Raw genomic sequence first — 18,481 nt, forward strand, 5'->3', positions numbered from 1 at the left:
CCAGGTCTCCTGAATTGCAAGCGGATTCTTTGCCAGCTGAGCCACCAGGGAAGCTGACATTATACTAGACTGTCTCTCAAGGTCATTGCCACCTCTGAACCAATAACACACGGCCAATTGCTTAAGAAGAAGCGACCCTCACTTGGCCAAGAGAAGCTGCAGACAGTCAGACTCAAGTACACAGTCAGGGTCCTGTCCAAAAAGTGCTGATCTTCCTGAGTCAGGAATGAGAACTGTGGTCTCCAGTGAGCAGAACAGATACAGTGAAGTAACAGCTTTTTATCAGATTCACTTGTGTTAGAAGTTAAGTCAAAGCACAAAGTAGGTAGAAGATTGGGAAGGTGGAAGTACTCTGATATTGGTTGTGGTGAAAAACCAGGGGGTAGACATTGGGTGTATATGGGCCCATTTAGGCCTACAATATCTACATGGTTTAGAGATAAAGAGAAGTTTAAACCTGCCCCACCCCCTCAACCTCACAAACCATGACTGACTTCATGACTTACTGACTTGGCAAACTCTCCAAGAATAGCATCCCATTGTCTCAGTGAAAGAACTATTATCTTGTCAGCCAGGTATGGCTGGGGTATCAGCCTGTGCTGAGATAGCTTTCCAGTGCATGTGGTTATGGTTCTAAATTCAACCCTGGCATTCAATTCTACCATACTAATGCCGGGTAGTTACTACTACCTTGCTGTAGTAACTTAATTTTTTTCATTACTCTCAGAACATAGGAACACATTTTAATATTACTTACATGTCAAAAGTCATTTTTCAATGGCCAAAGTGAGCTAGAACTGTAACCTTATGGCCAGTTCGAGACTTTCTAGCTGTCCTCCACCGGCACCTAGACTTCCTAAGTCTTTGCTCCCACTACTGAAATGAGGCTTGACTGTTTTCCCTAGTGCCCTTTCCCCACTCATGTTCAAAAGCCCTCAGTCGTTAAAAATTATATCTGGGTGGAGGGGGGCGGGTCAAAGAAATGTTACCTCAGTGACTTGAGAGAGTGTTGTCTTTTTCCTTCTGCCAACAGCTGATTGGCATGCTGCTGGCCTGCTGTTTGTCCCGGTTCATCACAGCCAACCAGTATGAGATGGTGTAAGGAGGTGAGTGGTGGTGGGGAGGGCTCTCCCTTTGGGGCCCGGATTCCCCCTTCAAAGGGATGAGGGTACTGCTTGGCCACTTCACTCCTTGTTCTCAGTGGCACTTGGCCATGTGCCAAAGCCTCATTTCTCTGGTGCTGGGCAAGAGATGTGACTACTGCTATCGTGAAAAACATCAAAATGCTCTCTTTAGCTTGTTACCTTAAGTCCTTATTAATGGTGAGTCATTTACATGTTTTAATTTCTCTCGTAGTCTTTCAAGAATGACAGAATAAGGGACCTGTTTTCAAAAGGAACTGCGGCAATCTTTGAAAGACTTCCAAAGAATGTTAGAGCACAGTACATAATACACCTGTCCTAACCCCCACCCCACCCCGCGTGCAACTGCAACTGACGCTCCCACACAGCCTCTGCTCCACCTTTCAGCCTGCGTCATGCGTAGCGTTCCATTTCGTGAAGCCCTGTTGTGCCAGAGTGTAGCCAGGTTCCCTGCATCTAGTCCTAGGGGACCCCACCCAAGGCCCTGTGCGTGCCAGCTCCTCCATCTGTACTTGGTCCAACTGCAGCTCATTGTAGGTGACTGATTCTCCACACCATCACTGGCCCTGCTGGGCCCTGCATGTAGTGTGGGAGGCTCCTGTTAGCCCTTGATCATGATTGATAAACGCTGCATACCCCCTAGATATAGATAAGCAGATAGCTATCTGTTCTTTTGGCTTAATCTCCTTTGGTTGGGTTTTCCCTTTTACTAAGGCTCTTTCCTACCTTCTTCAGGCTGCCTAGGCATGTAATACTTTGCAATTGTCCTTGAGGAGAAAAGGGCATGTGTCATGCACGAAGGAGATTATTGAGCTTTGGGTGGCCTCCTTGCTCCTTGTTGTTACATGCCTGGGAACGTATAGAGGGTTTAGTGCACCTGTATAACCCTGTTACAAAGCTGTATTGTTGCTTCCTGTGAAGGAAATAATTACTTCTGTTTTTCCCCAATTAATTGCTATTGTGTTATTTTACTTCTTTCTATATTTTTTCTTTGCATTGACATTACAGACATCGAGGACCTCATCAAAATCAATTTAAAAATGAGTGTGAAGGGGGAACAAAAGTCAAGATATTTTTAAAAGATCTTTAAAAATGCCTCTGTCTCGCATGCCAACAAGAATGCATTGATATTGTGAACATTTGTGATACATGTATTAATAAATAGTCATTACAAATTACTGTGTTCTGGTCTTGTTCTTAAAGTTTTAAAACACATTTCTATTCCATTTTGTTCCATAGGACAGGGGTCCCCAACCCTCAGGATCTAATGCCTGATGATCTGATGTGGAGCTGATGTAATGATAATAGAAATAAAGTATGCAATAAATGTAATGCGTTTGAATCATCCCCAAACCATCCCCCCCTTCCCTCCGGTCTGTGGAAAAACTGTCTTCCATGAAATTGGTCCCTGGTGCCAAAAAGGTTGGGGACCACTGCCATAGGGGATTGGAGGCGGGCCACCTTAAACACTGACACATCCCCCTTACAAGCTCCAGCTCCACTAAATAGCACTGAACAGTATAAAAATTGAAGGGATAGATTTGTTTTAATGGACATTCCAGGAACTTGAATCATTTATCATAAACAGGATGTATTGTTGGCTGCAAAAATAGAATCTTCATATTTCAGGCTAGAGGCAGAAAGATTTCAGAGTTTTTAAGTCTGAATGTCACTTTAAAAAAGGAAATGAACATCTACTTTCCCCTTTATTGTTCCTAACGATCATGAACTCTTCCCTTCCTTCATTCTTCTCTGGATTGAATAAACTCAATCTAGAAAAGAGATGACATCATACCATTCAGTTGTCCCAATGCCATGGCTTATATTAATACTAAAGTATGAACTCCTTATACTTGATTTAAAGAGCATTTTAGCAATAGGTACAGTATATATTATCTGCAATCTATTTTTTTCCTTCTTAATATGTGTGCGTGTGTATTAGTCACTCAGTCATGTCTGACTCTTTGTGACCCCATGGACTATATAGCTCTCCAGGCTTCTCTGTCCATGGAATTCTCCAGGCAAGAATGCTGGAGTGTGTTGCCATTCCCTTCTCCATTCCTTCTTAATGGATCATCCTTAAAAACTAGTAGAAGCATTTATTGATCTTGTCCCAAATAAGAGGATCTTCTCTGATGGAGATGGTGTTCTAACTATATCCACATATTAGTCTGAACTCTATAGGAAGTAAACCCTAAATGGCTTACAGTATCTGACCCACACCCTCAGATAGTCCCTCTTCAAAAGGTCAGCATTTTTAGAGAATTAGAGATCTCTTCTCTATAGCCCAAAACTTTTCAAAGTTTCATTTACATTTCTCTTTTGTTATATAATAAAATGAGGCTTTTCTGTAAAATTCTAAATAGAGCCCCATCCATGGTTCACCTTTTTGCAAACTATGCATTCACTAGTATACTAATACTGTTATACTTTGGTAAACAAGAAATCTATACACTTTCTAAATTGAATTTGGATCTCACCATTATGTAATTTCAGTGTGAAACATTTAACAAAGATTTATTTGACTTTAAAACTATAAAGTATTTATGTTTCAACCTTGCTCAGAAATAAGGTATATTTAGCTTTAAAAGGTATTGCCTAACCTTATTCCAACGGAGAAGGCAATGGCACCCCACTCCAGTACTCTTGCCTGGAAAATCCTATGGACGGAGGAGCCTGGTAGGCTGCAGTCCATGGAGTCGCTAAGAGTCGGACACAACTGAGTGACTTCACTTTCACTTTTCACTTTCATGCATTGGAGAAGGAAATGGCAACCCACTCCAGTGTTCTTGCCTGGAGAATCCCAGGGATGGGGGAGCCTGGTGGGCTGCCGTCTATGGGGTCACACAGAGTTGGACACGACTGAAGTGACTTAGCATAGCATAGCATAGCAACCTTATTCCAAAGTCATTATGCTAATTCATACTCCCACCACAGAGTAGTTAGTAAAGTTCCAGTTTGTTCACATCCTCATCAACACTTGTTATTCTCAGCCTTAGTTTTTTTTGCCATTCTGAATGTGTGGTGGTATCTCAGTTTGACTTCACATTATAATTAGTAATACTGAACATTCACTTTGTCATTGACTACTTTGATATCTTTATTTTTTGGCCACACTATGTGGCATGTGGAATCTTAGTTCCCTGGCCAGGGATCAAATCTGTGCCCCCTGCAGTGGAAGCATGGAGTCTTAACCACTGGACTGCCAGGGAATTCCTGATATCTTCTTTTATGAGGTATTCAAGTCTTGTGTGTTTTTTTTCAGTTATCTTAATTGATTTGTAGGAATTCTTTATGTATTCTGGATGCAAATCCTTACTTGGATGTATCAGTATTTATTGCAAATATTTTCTCTCAGCCTATCATTTGACTTTTCACATATAGTCAAGTAGTTTTTTCCAGATTTATGGGCTTCCCAATGGCTCAAGTGGTAAAGAATTTTCCTGTAGTGCAAGAGACACGGGTTTAATTCCTGGGTTGGGAAGATGCCCTGAAGGAGGAAATGCAACCCCTCCAGTATTCTTGCCTGGGAAGTCCCATGGACAAAGAAACCTGGTGGGCTACAAATGGTCAGACATGACTGAGCATGCATACACTACTGAGATGTATTTGATATTGTATAGGCTTGAAGTGTACAAGTTGATGACTTAATCCACTGATGTATTGTTAATTGAGACTAAACAACTAATGGATCACTGAAGGAATCAAACAGTAGATCAAAAATACCTAGAGACAAATGAAAATGAGAGCACAAGTATCCAAAACCTATGGGACACAGCAAAAGCTGTTTTAAGAGGGAAGTTTATAGTGATGAAAGCTTACCTCAGCAAATAAGAAAAATCTCAAATAAACAACCAACCTTATGCCTAAAGCAACTAGAGAAAGAAAATCAAGCTAGAGAAAGAAAGTCAAATTCCAAAGTTAGTAGGAAATAACTCATAAAGATCAGAGCAGGAATAAATGCAATAGACTAAAAAAATAGAAAAGATCAATGAAACTAAAAGATGGGTTCTTTGAAAGGATAAAATTGATAAACCTTTTGCCAGACATGAAAAAAAGGGAGAAGGCCCAAATCAATAAAATCAGAAATGAAATGATATTTGGCAAAACTAATACAATTATGTAAAGTTTAAAAATTAAAAAAAAAAAGAAAAAGAAGTTACAACTGACACCACAGAAATAAAGGATCTTAGATTACTACTAACAACTATATACCAATAAAATGAAAATGTAGAAGAAATACACAAATTCTTAGAAAGGTACAATCTCCAAGACTGAACCAGGAAGAAATAGAAAATATGAATAGGCCAATTACCAGTACTGAAATTGAAAACTGTGATTTAACAACTCCCAACAATAAAAAGTCCAGAACCATATGGCTTCACAGGAGAATTCTATCAAACATTTAACATTTAACATCTAGAGAACAGTTAACATCTATCCTCCTGAAACTATTCCAAAATATTGCAGAGGAAGGGACACTCCCAAACTCATTTTATGAGGACACCATTACCCTGATGCCAAAACCAGACAAAGATACCACAAATTAAAAAAATTATAGGCCAATATCACTGATGAACATAGATGCAAAATTTCTCAACAAAAGACTAGCAAACTAGATCCAACAATATATTACAAGGATCATTCACTGTGATCAAGTGGGATTTATTCCAGAGATGCAAGGATTTTTTCAATATTCACAAATCAATCAGTGTGATACACCACATTAACAAAATGAATTAAAACCATATGATCATCTCAATAGATGCAGAAAATGCTTTTGATAAAATTCAACATCTATTTATGATTAAAAATACCTCTCCCGAAAGTGAGCATAGAAGGAACATACGTCAATATAATAAAGGCCATATATGACAGACCCACAGCTAATATACTCAACAGTGAAAAGCTGAAAGCTTTTCCTCTAAGATGAGAAACAGGACAAGGATGTCCACTCTTGCCACTTTTATTCAACAGAGTTTTGGAAGTCCTAGCCATGGCAATCAGAGAAGAAAAACCAAAAGGAATTCAAATTGGAAAAGAAGTAAAACTGTCACCTTGCTGATGACAGGTTACTATACATAGAAGATCCTAAAGATGCTACCAGAAAACTACAAGAGCTCATCAATGAATTTGGTAAAGTTGAAGGATCCCAAAGTAATACACAGAAATCTGTTGCATTTCTATACACTAACAATGAAAGACCAGAAAGAGAAATGAAGAAAACAATCCCATTTACCATTACATCAAAAAGAAGAAAACACCTAGGAATAAACCTACGTAAAGAGGCAAAAGGTCTGTAATCTGAAAACTATTAAGATGGTGATGAAAGAAATCGAAGATGACACAAACACATGGAAAGATACAGTATGTTTTTGCACTGGAAGTATCAATATTGTCAAAATGACTCTACTATCCAAGGCAATCTATAGAATCAATGCAATCCCTATCAAATTACTAACGGAATTTCACAGAACTAGAACAAAAAAATATCTTACGATTTTTATGGAGACACAAAAGAACCTGAATTGACAAAACAATCTTGAGAAATAAAAATGGAACTGGGGGAATCAGGCTCCCTGACTTCAGACTATATTGCAAAGCTACAGTCATCAAAGCAATATGATACTGGCAGAAAATCAGAAATACAGATCAATGGAACAGGATAGAAAGCCCAGAAATAAACCCACGCACATATGGTCAATTAATCTATGACAAAGGAGGCAAGACTATACAATGGAGAAAAGACAGTCTCCTAAATAAATGGTGCTGGAAAAACCGGACAGCTATATGTAAAAAACATGAAATTAGAACATTCTTTAACACCATCCAGTCCATTCAGTTCAGTTGCTCAGTCATGTCTGACTCTGCGACCCCATGGACTGCAGGATGCCAGGCCTCCCTGTCCATCACCAACTCCCAGAGTTTACTTAAACTCATGCCCATTGAGTTGGTGATGCCATCCAACCATCTCATCCTCTGTCGTCCCCTTCTCCTCCTGCCCTCAATCTTTTCCAGCATCTGGGTCTTTTCAAATGAGGCAGTTCTTCACATCAGGTGGGCAAAGTATTGGAGTTTCAGCTTCAGCATCAGTCCTTCCAATGAATATTCAGGACTGATTTCCTTTTGGATGGACTGGTTGGATCTCCTTGCACTCTAAGGGACTCTCAAGAGTCTTCTCCAACACCATAGTTCAAAAGCATCAATTCTTGGGTGCTTTCTTTATAGTCCAACTCTCACATCCATACATGACTCCTGGAAAAACCATAACTTTGACTAGATGGACCTTTGTTGGCAAAGTAATGTCTCTGCTTTTTAATATGCTGTCTAGGTTGGTCATAACTTTTCTTCCAAGGAGCAAGTGTCTTTTACTTTCATGGTTGCAGTCACCATCTGCAGTGATTTTGGAGCCCAGAAAAATAAAGTTTGTTTCCACTGTTTACCCATCTATTTGCCATGAAGTGATGGGACCAGATGCCATGATCTTAGTTTTCTGAATGTTGAGTTTTAAGCCAACTTTTTAACTCTCCTTTTTCACTTTCATCAAGAAGCTCTTTAGTTCTTCTTCACTTTCTGCTGTAAATGTGGTGTCATCTGCATATCTGAGGTTAACACCATACACAGACATAAACTGAGAATGGATTAAAGATCTAAATGTAAGACCTCGTACTATATAACTTTTAGAGGAAAACAGAGGCAGAACACTGACATATATTGCCACAAGATCCTTTTTGATACATATCCTAGACTAATGGAAATAAAAACAAAAATAAACAAATGGTATCTAATTAAACTCAAAAGCTTTTGCATAGCAAAAGAAACCATAAACAAAAGGACAACCCACAGAATGGGGAAAAATATTTGCAAATAATGTGACTGACAAGGGATTAATCTCCAGAATTTACACGCAGCTCGTATGGCTCAATATCAAATAAACAACCCAATCAAAAGTGGCAGAAGACCTAAATACACATTTCTCCAAAGAAGACATACATATTGCCAAGAGGCATATAAAAAGATGCTTCACATCATTAATTAGAGAAATGCAAATCAAAACTACAATAGGACCTCACCTAGTTAGAATGGCCATTATCAAAAAGTGTACAAACAAATGCTAGAGAGGGTGTGGCGAAAAGAGAACCCTCTTACACTGTTGGTGTGAATGGAAACTGGCACAGCCACTATGGAGAACAATGCAGAGTTTCTTTAAGTAACTAAAAATAGAAATACCATGTGATCCAGCAATCACACTACTGGGTATATCCAGAGAAAACCATGGTTCAAAATGATACATGCACCCCAGTGTACATTGCAGTGCTATTTACAATAGCCAAGACATGGAAGCAACCTGAATGTCCATTAATAGATGAATGGATAAAGATGATGTGGTATATATATATATAATGGAATATTACTCAGCCATTAAAAAGAATGAAATAAATAGCCAAGACATGGAAGCAACCTAAATGTGCATTAATAGATGAATGGATAAAGATGATGTGGTACATATATATATATAGTGGAATATTACTCAGCCATTAGAAAGAATGAAATAATGCCATTTGCAACAACACAGATGTACCTGGAGATTATCAAACTAAGTCAGAGAGAGAAAGACAAATATCACATGATATCACTTACATGCAGAATCTACAAACAATGATGTAAATAAACTTATTTACAAAACAGAAACAGACTCACAGACTTAGAGAATGAACTTATGGTTACCAGTAGGGAGAGGGAAGATGGGAGGGGAAAGACAGAGGTAGGGGATTCAGAGGTACAAACAACTATGTATAAAATAAATAGGCTACAATGGTATATTGCACAACACAGGGAATATAGCCAATATTTTATAATAACTATAAAGGAAGTACAACCTTTAAAACTGTGAAGCACTATATTGTGTACTTGAACCTTATATTTACAACTATACCTCAAAAAAAATATGGTAATCAAAATAGTGTGGAACTGACAGACCAATGGAACAGAATAGAGAGCCAAGAAATAAACTCAGACACTTACGGTCAACTAATACTTGACAAAGGTGCCAAGTGTATAAAATGGGGATAGAATAGTCTCTTCAATAAATGGTGCTGAGCAAACTGTGTATCTACATGCAAAGGTATGAAACTGGACTGTTATACTTTACTCAAAAGTCAAATAAAAAGTGGATTAAAGACTTACATATAAGACCTAAAACAGTAAAATTCCTAGAAGAAAACAGAAAAAAGCTTCTTGACATTGGCTTTAGCAATAATTTCTTGAATACGATACCAATATTACAAGCAACAAAAGCAAAAATAGACAAGTGGGAGTACATCAAAACAACAAGAAAAGGCAGTCTATGAAATGGGAGAAAATGCCTGCAACCCATAAATCTGATAAGGGGTTAATATCCAAATATATGGATATATAAGCACATCTACAACTCAATGGCAAAAAACAAAATACTTGATTTAAAAATTGACAGAGGAACCCAATAGAAATTTTTCCAATGAAGACATGACCAACAGGTATATGAAAAGGTGTTCAATATCACTAATCACCCAAGAAATGCAAATCAAAACCACAATGAGAGATCATCTCAGCTATTAGGATGGCTATTATTTTCAAAGAAGTAATTTTTGCCAGGGGTGTGGAGAAAAATGAACCCTCACCTACTATTGGTAGCAAGGTAAACTGGTACAGTCACTATGGGAAAAAGTACAAATGTTCCTAAAACACTTAAAAATAGAACTACCATGACCCAGCAGTCCTACTTCTAGGTTTGTATTGAAAGGGATTGAAATCAGGATCTCAATGAGCTATCTGTACTTCCATGTTCATTGCAGCATTACTCGCAATAGCCAATTAGTGGAAACAACCCAAATGTCTATCATTGGATGCCTGGGTTTTAAAATGTGATGTACACAAACAGTGTAATATTATTTAGCCTTAAGAAAGAAATTCTGCCATTTGCAACAACATGGATGAACCTGGAGGACAATATACTAAGTGAAATAAGCCAGATACAGAAGGACAAATACTCCATGATACCACCGCTATTGTGAATTTAAAATAGTCAAAATCACAGAAGCAGAGTAGAATGGTGGTTGCCAGGGTCTAGGGGAAGGAGGAAACAAGGAGGGATTAGTCAAAAGATAAAAAGTTTCAGTTAGACGAGATGAATAACTCCTAGAATAACAGCATAGAGACTACAGTTAATAATACTGCATAGTTTACTTAAAATTTTGCTAAGGGTAGATCTTATTTTAAATGTTCTTATCACAGAAATTAAGTAGGTAAATAAGTCAGTTAGTAAATTAATAATAGAGTGCAGGAGGGAAAAATGTATCTTCCCACAAAGAAAACTCCAGGTCCAGATGACTTCACTGGTGAATTTTGCAAAACTTTTAAGAAAGAGATAATACTAGTTCTACACAAAATATTCCATAAAACTGAAAAAAAAGGTAGGGGGGCATAATTCCCAAATCATTCTGCAAGGACAATATTACTCTTATACCAAAACCTAAACAAGATATTAAAGAAAACTACAGATCAATATCCCAATGAACATGGAAAAAAATTCTAAACAAAACAGTAGAAAATCGAATCTAACAATATATAAAATCTAACAATATATAAAATTATATAACAATATATAAAACAATATATATGTTTTAACTCATAGTGCTTTATCCCAGGAATTAGCACTTCTTTTCTACCTTGTTCAGAAAGTTCTAGCCAGAACAATCACACAAGAAATGTGTCTGCAACGTGGCTGAATCTCAAAATCATTACACTAAGAAACCAGTCAGAAAAGATCATATGTTGTATGATTCTCTTTATATAAATGTAATTAACAGGCATATTTCCAGAGACAGAAAGTAGATTAGCGGTTGCTGAAGCGACTTAGCAGCAGCAGCAGCAGCATGGGTGGATGGACGAGGGTGTGGATGTTGGGGAGAAACTGAAAGTGTTAAAAGATACAGGGTTTCTTTTTGAGGTGATGAAAATGTTCTACAATTGATTGTGGCGATGGTTGCACAACTCTGAATATACGAAAATAACTGAATTGTACACTTTAAATAGGCAAAATTTATCATAAGTGCTTGTGTGTTATTTTTAAAAAGGTATATTTTGTGTCACTGAGTTCTTCTGAGTCTTCCCCTAAGTATGGGTGGCTGGAAAAGTGAATAAAATCCTTGTATAGATTAGCAAGAATTCTTTCTCCATTTCCTTGTGTCACATTTTCTTAAGTTTCTTCTGGCTATAACATTATACAAAGATTTTTTTTAATTCTTTGAATTCTGAGCTTACCTGCTTTGCCAAACAGTCATTTCTATTTGACTGAATAGTCATTTCTGCTGTATATGTTAGTATTTTAAAGCCCTGTTTCCATAAGCAATTGTTTGCTTTGCCTGGCTATGAGATTGCAAGCTTAAGTCTCTGAAGGGAGTATCCTTGTTTTAAACTCTTCATAGAAGTGTAAGACACAAACAGGAAGTACTCCTATCATAAACATGTTTTTGATGATTTTTGACTAAGTAAACACACTCATATCACTGGCACCAAGATCAAGACATAGAACTTTCCCAGCTCCTTGGAAAATCACTCTTGTTCAGAAGAGATTTTTTTTTTTTATTAACTGTGGTAGAAAACCACATCAAAATTATCATCTTAACTATTAAGTGTACATTTTATTAGTGTTAAGTATATTTTCCCTGTAGTGCAATCAATCTGCAGAAATTTTCATCTTGTAAATCTGAAATGCTATATGCATTAAATAAATCTTTTCATTTTTCTCTTCCCCCCACATTCTACTTTCTGTTTCTATAAATTTGATTATTTTAGATATTTCATGTAAGTGGATTCATGCAGTATTTGTCTTTTTGTGACTGGCTTCCCTTAGCATGAGCTTACCTGGTGGCTCAGACGGTAAAGTGTCTGCCTGCAATGTGGGAGACCCGGGTTCAATCCCTGGGTTGGGAAGATCCCCTGGAGAAGGAAATGGCAACCCACTCCAGTACTCTTGCCTGGAGAATCCCATGGATGGAGGAGCCTGGAAGGCTACAGTCCATGGAGTTGCAAAGAGTCGGACATGACTGAGCAAGTGCTTTGCCTTTTTGCCTTCCCTTAGCATGATGTCTTCAATGTTCATCCATCTTGTAGCATGAAACAGGATTTCCCTCCTTTATGAGGCTGAATAATATTCCATTGTATGGGTAGACCACATTTTGTTTATCCATTTGTCTTGTGATGGACATCTGGATCACGTCCACTTTTTGGCTATTGTGAATAGTGCTTCAGTGAACATAGGCATGCAAAAGGAGAATGTCTTTTAGTACTAAAAATATCTAATGTTGATTGATGACATTCATCTCAAGAACTGTTCTAAAGGGTTTATCCCATTTAATTTTCACAGCAACAATATGAATTAGAAAGCACTCTCATTATCTCCATTTTACAGATTAATAAACTAGCAATGAGAAGGTTAAGCAGCTTTCCCAAGGTCACCCAGCAGAACTGGGACTCTCACTCAATCAATCTGGAACCAGTACCACACACTTAGCCACCATGCTATGCTGCCTCTTGCTTATTTTCTATAATGATGCTCTAAAGCAGTGGTCTCCAACCTTTTCGGCACCAGGGACCAGTTTCGTGGAAGACCATTTTTCCATGGACTGGGGAGGGGATGGTGGCTTCAGGATGCTTCAAGCACATTATGTTTGTGCACTTTATTTCTATTTTCGTTACATCAGCTCTACCTCAGATCATCAGGCATTAGATCCCTGAGGTTGGGGACCCCTGCGGTAAGTATATCCTATGAAGCTTTGCTCATGTGTGTGCTCATAAAATGTTCAAGTCTCCGTATTACATGCCCCTTTAATTCAAAACACGAGCATTCCCTCTTGAAGCCCCAAATTTCTTTCAATTTGGGCTCATTTACAAATCGCAGTATCATAAAGCATATTTATTAAGTACTCGACCTTCTAGAGCTTCTTTTCCTATTCTGGCCAAGCATTTCAGATATGCTGCACATTGAAAAGAAGTAATCGAAATTAGCTTCATGTACTCCATTCTATTAAAAGTTATTAGCAATTAATACAGATTTAAGGGAGAGGGGACTTATTAGCCCTCTTGACCTGAAAATTAATGCGTCCTTTTCATTATACTCCTAAGGGGTATTTTACCCAATAACATTCCATTTCAGATTAATATAAAATGAAAACTACATTATTTGAGAATGCTGGCTACAAAACGATTACAAACCACAAATCTCACAAAGATTAACAGGGAAGGAAGATCAAGCAGAACAATGAACTATTAATAATCTAGACAAGATGAAGGTAATAAAATCAATGTGTCAATCATTCTACAAGAATCAAGAAGCCACAATATTTTTTGAGGGCATGGCCAGGCTTATGTAAAGTAAGGGTTGATAATGTTTGTTTTATAGGTTAAACTAGGCTTTCAGGAGTGGGTGATTTCTGGACAGTTACAAAAGAAATATACTCTATAAATTCTAATTTTAAAAATGCTAGGGTCTATATACAGAGATACTGTTTTCTTCATTTCTAGGCAAAACTGTCTTCCCTTTCCTGCACAAGGGGCCCCAAACTGCTCAAGGTTAAGCGTGTCAACAACTCCAAATGAACCACTAGGGGGCAGAAGGAGACAGAAGCTGACCAACAGGTTCCCCTGAGAGCACATTCACACTTGGAGTGACTTGAAAGACTGCTGATAATTGCGTCCTATATGTTAAGCTGAATCTGAGAATTTATCATATTTCCTTACTAAGAACCTGAAACCAAGATAAAATTGCCTAATTCTTTCTTTTCTATTCTGATGCTAGAGTTACCATTTGATAAGAAATACTGACCCAGGAGCCCTGATAGCAGCCACATGAATACAAGGCACTACTGTTTTGCTTTCTTTTCCTCTCCATTGCCAGTTTTATAGTCCTCTTTATCCTGACAGCCACTTGATTTATTCTGGCTTATGCTTGTGGTTACCCCCTCAACATTTGGCAGCTTGCTCTTATCCCAGAAGCAACATCCAGACAAATTTGATTATATAAGCAACCTATTGCCACACACATTTAACCTATACCACGGTCATTTCACAACAGGCACAGAGTTCACACTTCCCACTCTGTCATGATGTGTTGTTGTTTAGCCAGAAAAAGTTGCACGGGAACAAACGAGTACCCAATATACGTAATAAAACATGGCATTGACATCAATTCTAAAATCTTTATCCCACATAAACTCACAGACATATGTTCTGTAAGGCAGTAGAAGGTGGATTTATAAAGCACCATAAACAATTTCATCCATATATCACTCATGGCAATTGTTTATATCCTGAGGAGGAATAAACACTGTTGTTTTTTCGTTCAGCAGACTTAATGTGTGTCAGACTAAAGATACATAAAATACAAACCCTGTCCTCAGGAGCTCACAATCAAGTGGGAAGCCAGATACAGAAAGAGAAAGATCGCGTGAATAAACAGAAAGTTGCATTTCATGCGAAAGCACAGTGATTTGGCTGGGGTACTGCTTAGCTGGGAGTAGGGGGCTGAAACACAAGGGATCAGATATAAACAAATGCTGCACTTCCTGAAGAAGAGTGCCCAGAGACCAATACTAAAGGACAAACAGAGCTGACCAGGTCAAGAGGAAGTGGAAGAAGGTTGGCGCCAAGGCAGGCATTTGGAGCAAGAGGCGAGCTAAGAATAGCATGGGTGTGGTGTGGGTGAGCAGATAGCATCAGCTGTGTGTGCAATGGGAGTCCTGAGGGACAGAGCTCTCTGGGGCTTATACAACTGGCTGAGAATAGAGGACTTCACCTTGTAGGCAACAGAGAGCTGGGGAACTGTTTTGAATGGGGGAAATTTGATCATTCTGGAAGACATTGAGAAGTAGGAGATTAAAGTCAGGCTGGTTAAGAGGCTACAATTCTCCAGAGCTAAGGCGCTGAGAGTTGGGGTGGGAAGGGGTGACACTAGGGGATTCAAATGGGCAGGGTTTGATATGTGAGCAAGAATCATGGATGACACTTAGATTTCTAGCTTGGATGACTAGGAGGGCAGTGGGGCCACCGGCAGAGATAGGGAATACACAAACAGGGCTGGGAGACAGCAAGGAGTCTGGTTTCAGATAGGCTGAGTTGGAGGCACCTCAGCGCTGTCCACCTGCAGATGTCTGATGAACACGTGACTAGGCCAGGTGAGCCTGAGTTGAACTCCAGAGGTTGGCTAGGCCTCTTGTCACTGCTGGCAGAAAATATGGAGTCAATGAGATTTTTCCTGAGGATGAGTAGACCAGAAGAGTGAGGACTGAATGGTCAGAGAACCCCAAGGTTGAAGAGATAGGTGGAGGACATGGGTCACCAGGCTGAAGCAGAGAAGAAATGGTCAGAAGAAACCATCTATGGTAGGAAGGTCTGACAAGGACCTCAGATTACAGGCTAAAAGCACCCAAGTTCCTACTCATATCCAGTCAAAAATTATTTGAAAGCTCGGCAGTGTTTCAGGCCCCATTCAGGAGGGGGCCACTAAGAAATTGACCACGGGATTCTTGACTTCAGGAGCCTCATAATCTAGTTGGGAAATGAAACACACTTCCTAAAAGAGGTGAAGTTGAAAGCCTAAGGAAGAGGCAAACAGCTGTGAAGGGCAAGATCTAGAGGGACCCTGTGGGAGTGAGGGAACCAAGATTTCTAAAAGAAGCAAGACCTGGCTGACCTTGGGGGCCAGGGTGGAGATTCTCCTAAGAATGGAAACTTGACCACAAAGGCCAAGAAGACAACAAAGTAATGTCTACTGTGGACGGAGCACCCACTTCACATTCAAGAAGAGAGTCAGATCCTGTTGGAAATGTGGCTCAAACCAGGGCTGAAAGATGCCTGAATGCCCACCTGGGCCATGAAGATTGTGTATAGGGAAAATGAAAGTTCAGAGCAGGAAAACATTGCCTTCATTAAGCCGCAGCTACCAAGTATGCATTCTCCAAAGAGGAGAAAGAAGAAATGTTTCCAACCCTCATAGAGAAAGGAAAGCAGTGTTTTTATGAAATTAATACAATACTGATGTGTCTCTCCTTTTCTACTTTTGAATAGTCTGACAAATCAAATTCTTATTTTCAGAAGGTCTCAGTTCAGTCGCTCAGTGTCTGACTCTTTGAGACCCCCATGGACTGCAGCACGCCAGGCTTCCCTGTCCATCACCAACTCCTGCAGACTGCTCAAACTCATATCCATTGAGTCCGTGATGCCATCCAACCATCTCATCCTCTGTTGTCCCCTTCTCCTCCTGCCTTCAATCATTCCCAGCATCAGGGTCTTTTCAAATGAGTCAGTTCTTTGCATCAGATGGCCAAAGTATTGAAGTTTCAGCTTCAGCATCAGTCCTTCCAATGAATATTCAGGACTGATTTCCTTTAGGATGGACTGGTTGGGTCTCCTTGCAGTCCAAGGGACTCTCAAGAGTCTTCTCCAACACCACAGTTCAAAGGCATCAATTCTTTGGCACTCAGCTTTCTTTATAGTCTAACTCTCACATCCATACATGACTACTGGAAAAACCATAGCTTTGACTAGACGGACTTTTGTTGGCAAAGTAATGTCTCTGCTTTTTAATATGCTGTCTAGGATGGTCATAACTTTTCTTCCAAGGAGCAAGCGTCTTTTAATTTCATGGCTGCAGTCACCATCTACAGTGATTTTGGAGCCCCCCAAAATAAAGTCTCTCAGTTTCCATTGTTTCCCTGTGTCTATTTGCCAGAAGATATAGTTCCTAATTCTTTTGGTTATCAAGTTCCCTGGTTACTGTTATTTTCTGTCTAAACATCAGACTTGAAGAAAAAAAAGAAAAGAATTGTATTTCAGTGAGCTTGAGCCTGTGAGATTTTATAAACGGCATGCTTTTAATAGTAGTTTTTCTCCATCAGAGAGCCTCAGAGAAAGCTATGCTCAGAATCTTCAGAAATCACTAAATATGTGTACTTTATCATTCACCTGACTAAACTGTGATAATGGGGTGCTTTACAGCCAAAGAACTTTCTAAAATATGATTGTATTTTAATCCTTAAGCCTCACAATTCAATAAAGGCTAACAAGTTAATGAAAAAGTGGGGTAAGGGCATGACAAGGCAATTCAAAGAAAACAATTGCAAATAGCCATAAGCACATGAAAGATACTTCTCATTCATTCTTATACTTCACTAACATTTAAAGAAATGCATATAAAAACAGATACTTTCATATCTGAAAGTATTTGCTATCATCCTCTTATCAATGTTAATGGCAGTTTAAGATTGTTGCATCTTCTGGGAAGGACAACTTGGCATTGGCTTTCACATTGTAAATGCGTACACTCTTTGACCCAGCAATTCTATTCCCAAATGTCTCCTAAAGATATTCTTGCTCAAGGGTTTTAGTATGTGTGTAAAAGGTTCTCTGTTGCAGCATTTTTTGTAGACTTTTTTTAAAAATAAAATCTAGATCATCTAGTAAGGGGGGTTGGTTAGGGACTTCCCTGGCAGTCCAGTGGTTAAGATTTAACCTTCCAATGCAGGGGTTACAGGTTTGATCCCTGGTAGGGGAGCTAAGATCCCATCTGCCTTGCGGCCAAAAAACCAAAACATAAAACAGAAGCAATATTGTAACAAACTCAGTAGACTTTTTTTTCCTTAAAAAGGTCCATATTAAAAAAAATCTTAAAAGAGGGGGCTGGTTCGAGTCACTATGCTATCTGCAGACACTGTGCTGTGCTTAGTCACTCAGTCGTGTCTGACTCTTTGTGGCCCCATGGACTGTAGCTCGCCAGGCTCCTCTGTCCATGGGGATTCTCCAGGCAAGAATACTAGAGTGGGTTGCCATGCCCTCCTCCAGGCGATGTCCCCAATGCAGGGATTGAACCTAGGCCTCCTGCATTGCATGCAGATTCTTTACTATCTGAGGCACCAGGAAAGTCCAAGAATACTGGAGTGGGTAACCTATCCTTTTTCCGGGGGATCTTCCCAACCCAGGAATCGAACCAGGGTCTCCTGCATTGCAGGTGGATTCTTCACCAGCTGAGCTACCAGGGATGCCCTGGAGAGTCATAAACCAAACTGTACAGATCAGGGCATGCTGTTGTGGCCTTGGCTGTGATCTACAGTCCTGGAGACCCATCACATCCTCCCTCCTAGACTATGATTTGTTCCTGAAAGCCTGGTCACTAAGTGAAGAGCTGTTTCATGAAAGAGTATCTAGGTTAATTGTACTGGGGTAAACTGTGTTGTGCTCTAATCTAACTTTAAATACCCCCAAACGTTTTGTGAATTAAAAGAAGAAATCAATGGAACTATGAA

The 18,481-nt window shown here is 39.2% G+C and overlaps 1 protein-coding gene across 1 annotated transcript in view; it reads left to right on the forward strand.

Annotated features, from left to right (window-relative positions):
• The window catches only part of TSPAN7 (tetraspanin 7), a 129,494-nt gene extending 127,177 nt beyond the window's left edge, over positions 1-2,317 (forward strand). Inside the window, exons 7-8 of the mRNA XM_006052899.4 lie at positions 1,034-1,106; positions 1,357-2,317. Of these exons, the coding sequence (XP_006052961.1) occupies positions 1,034-1,102 (69 nt within the window). The 3' untranslated portion in view covers positions 1,103-1,106; positions 1,357-2,317. The remainder of the gene's footprint in view (positions 1-1,033; positions 1,107-1,356) is intronic.
• Positions 2,318-18,481: the final 16,164 nt, after the last annotated feature.

This window comes from Bubalus bubalis, chromosome X, assembly GCF_019923935.1.
Source record: "Bubalus bubalis isolate 160015118507 breed Murrah chromosome X, NDDB_SH_1, whole genome shotgun sequence".
Taxonomy (NCBI): Eukaryota; Metazoa; Chordata; class Mammalia; order Artiodactyla; family Bovidae; genus Bubalus; species Bubalus bubalis.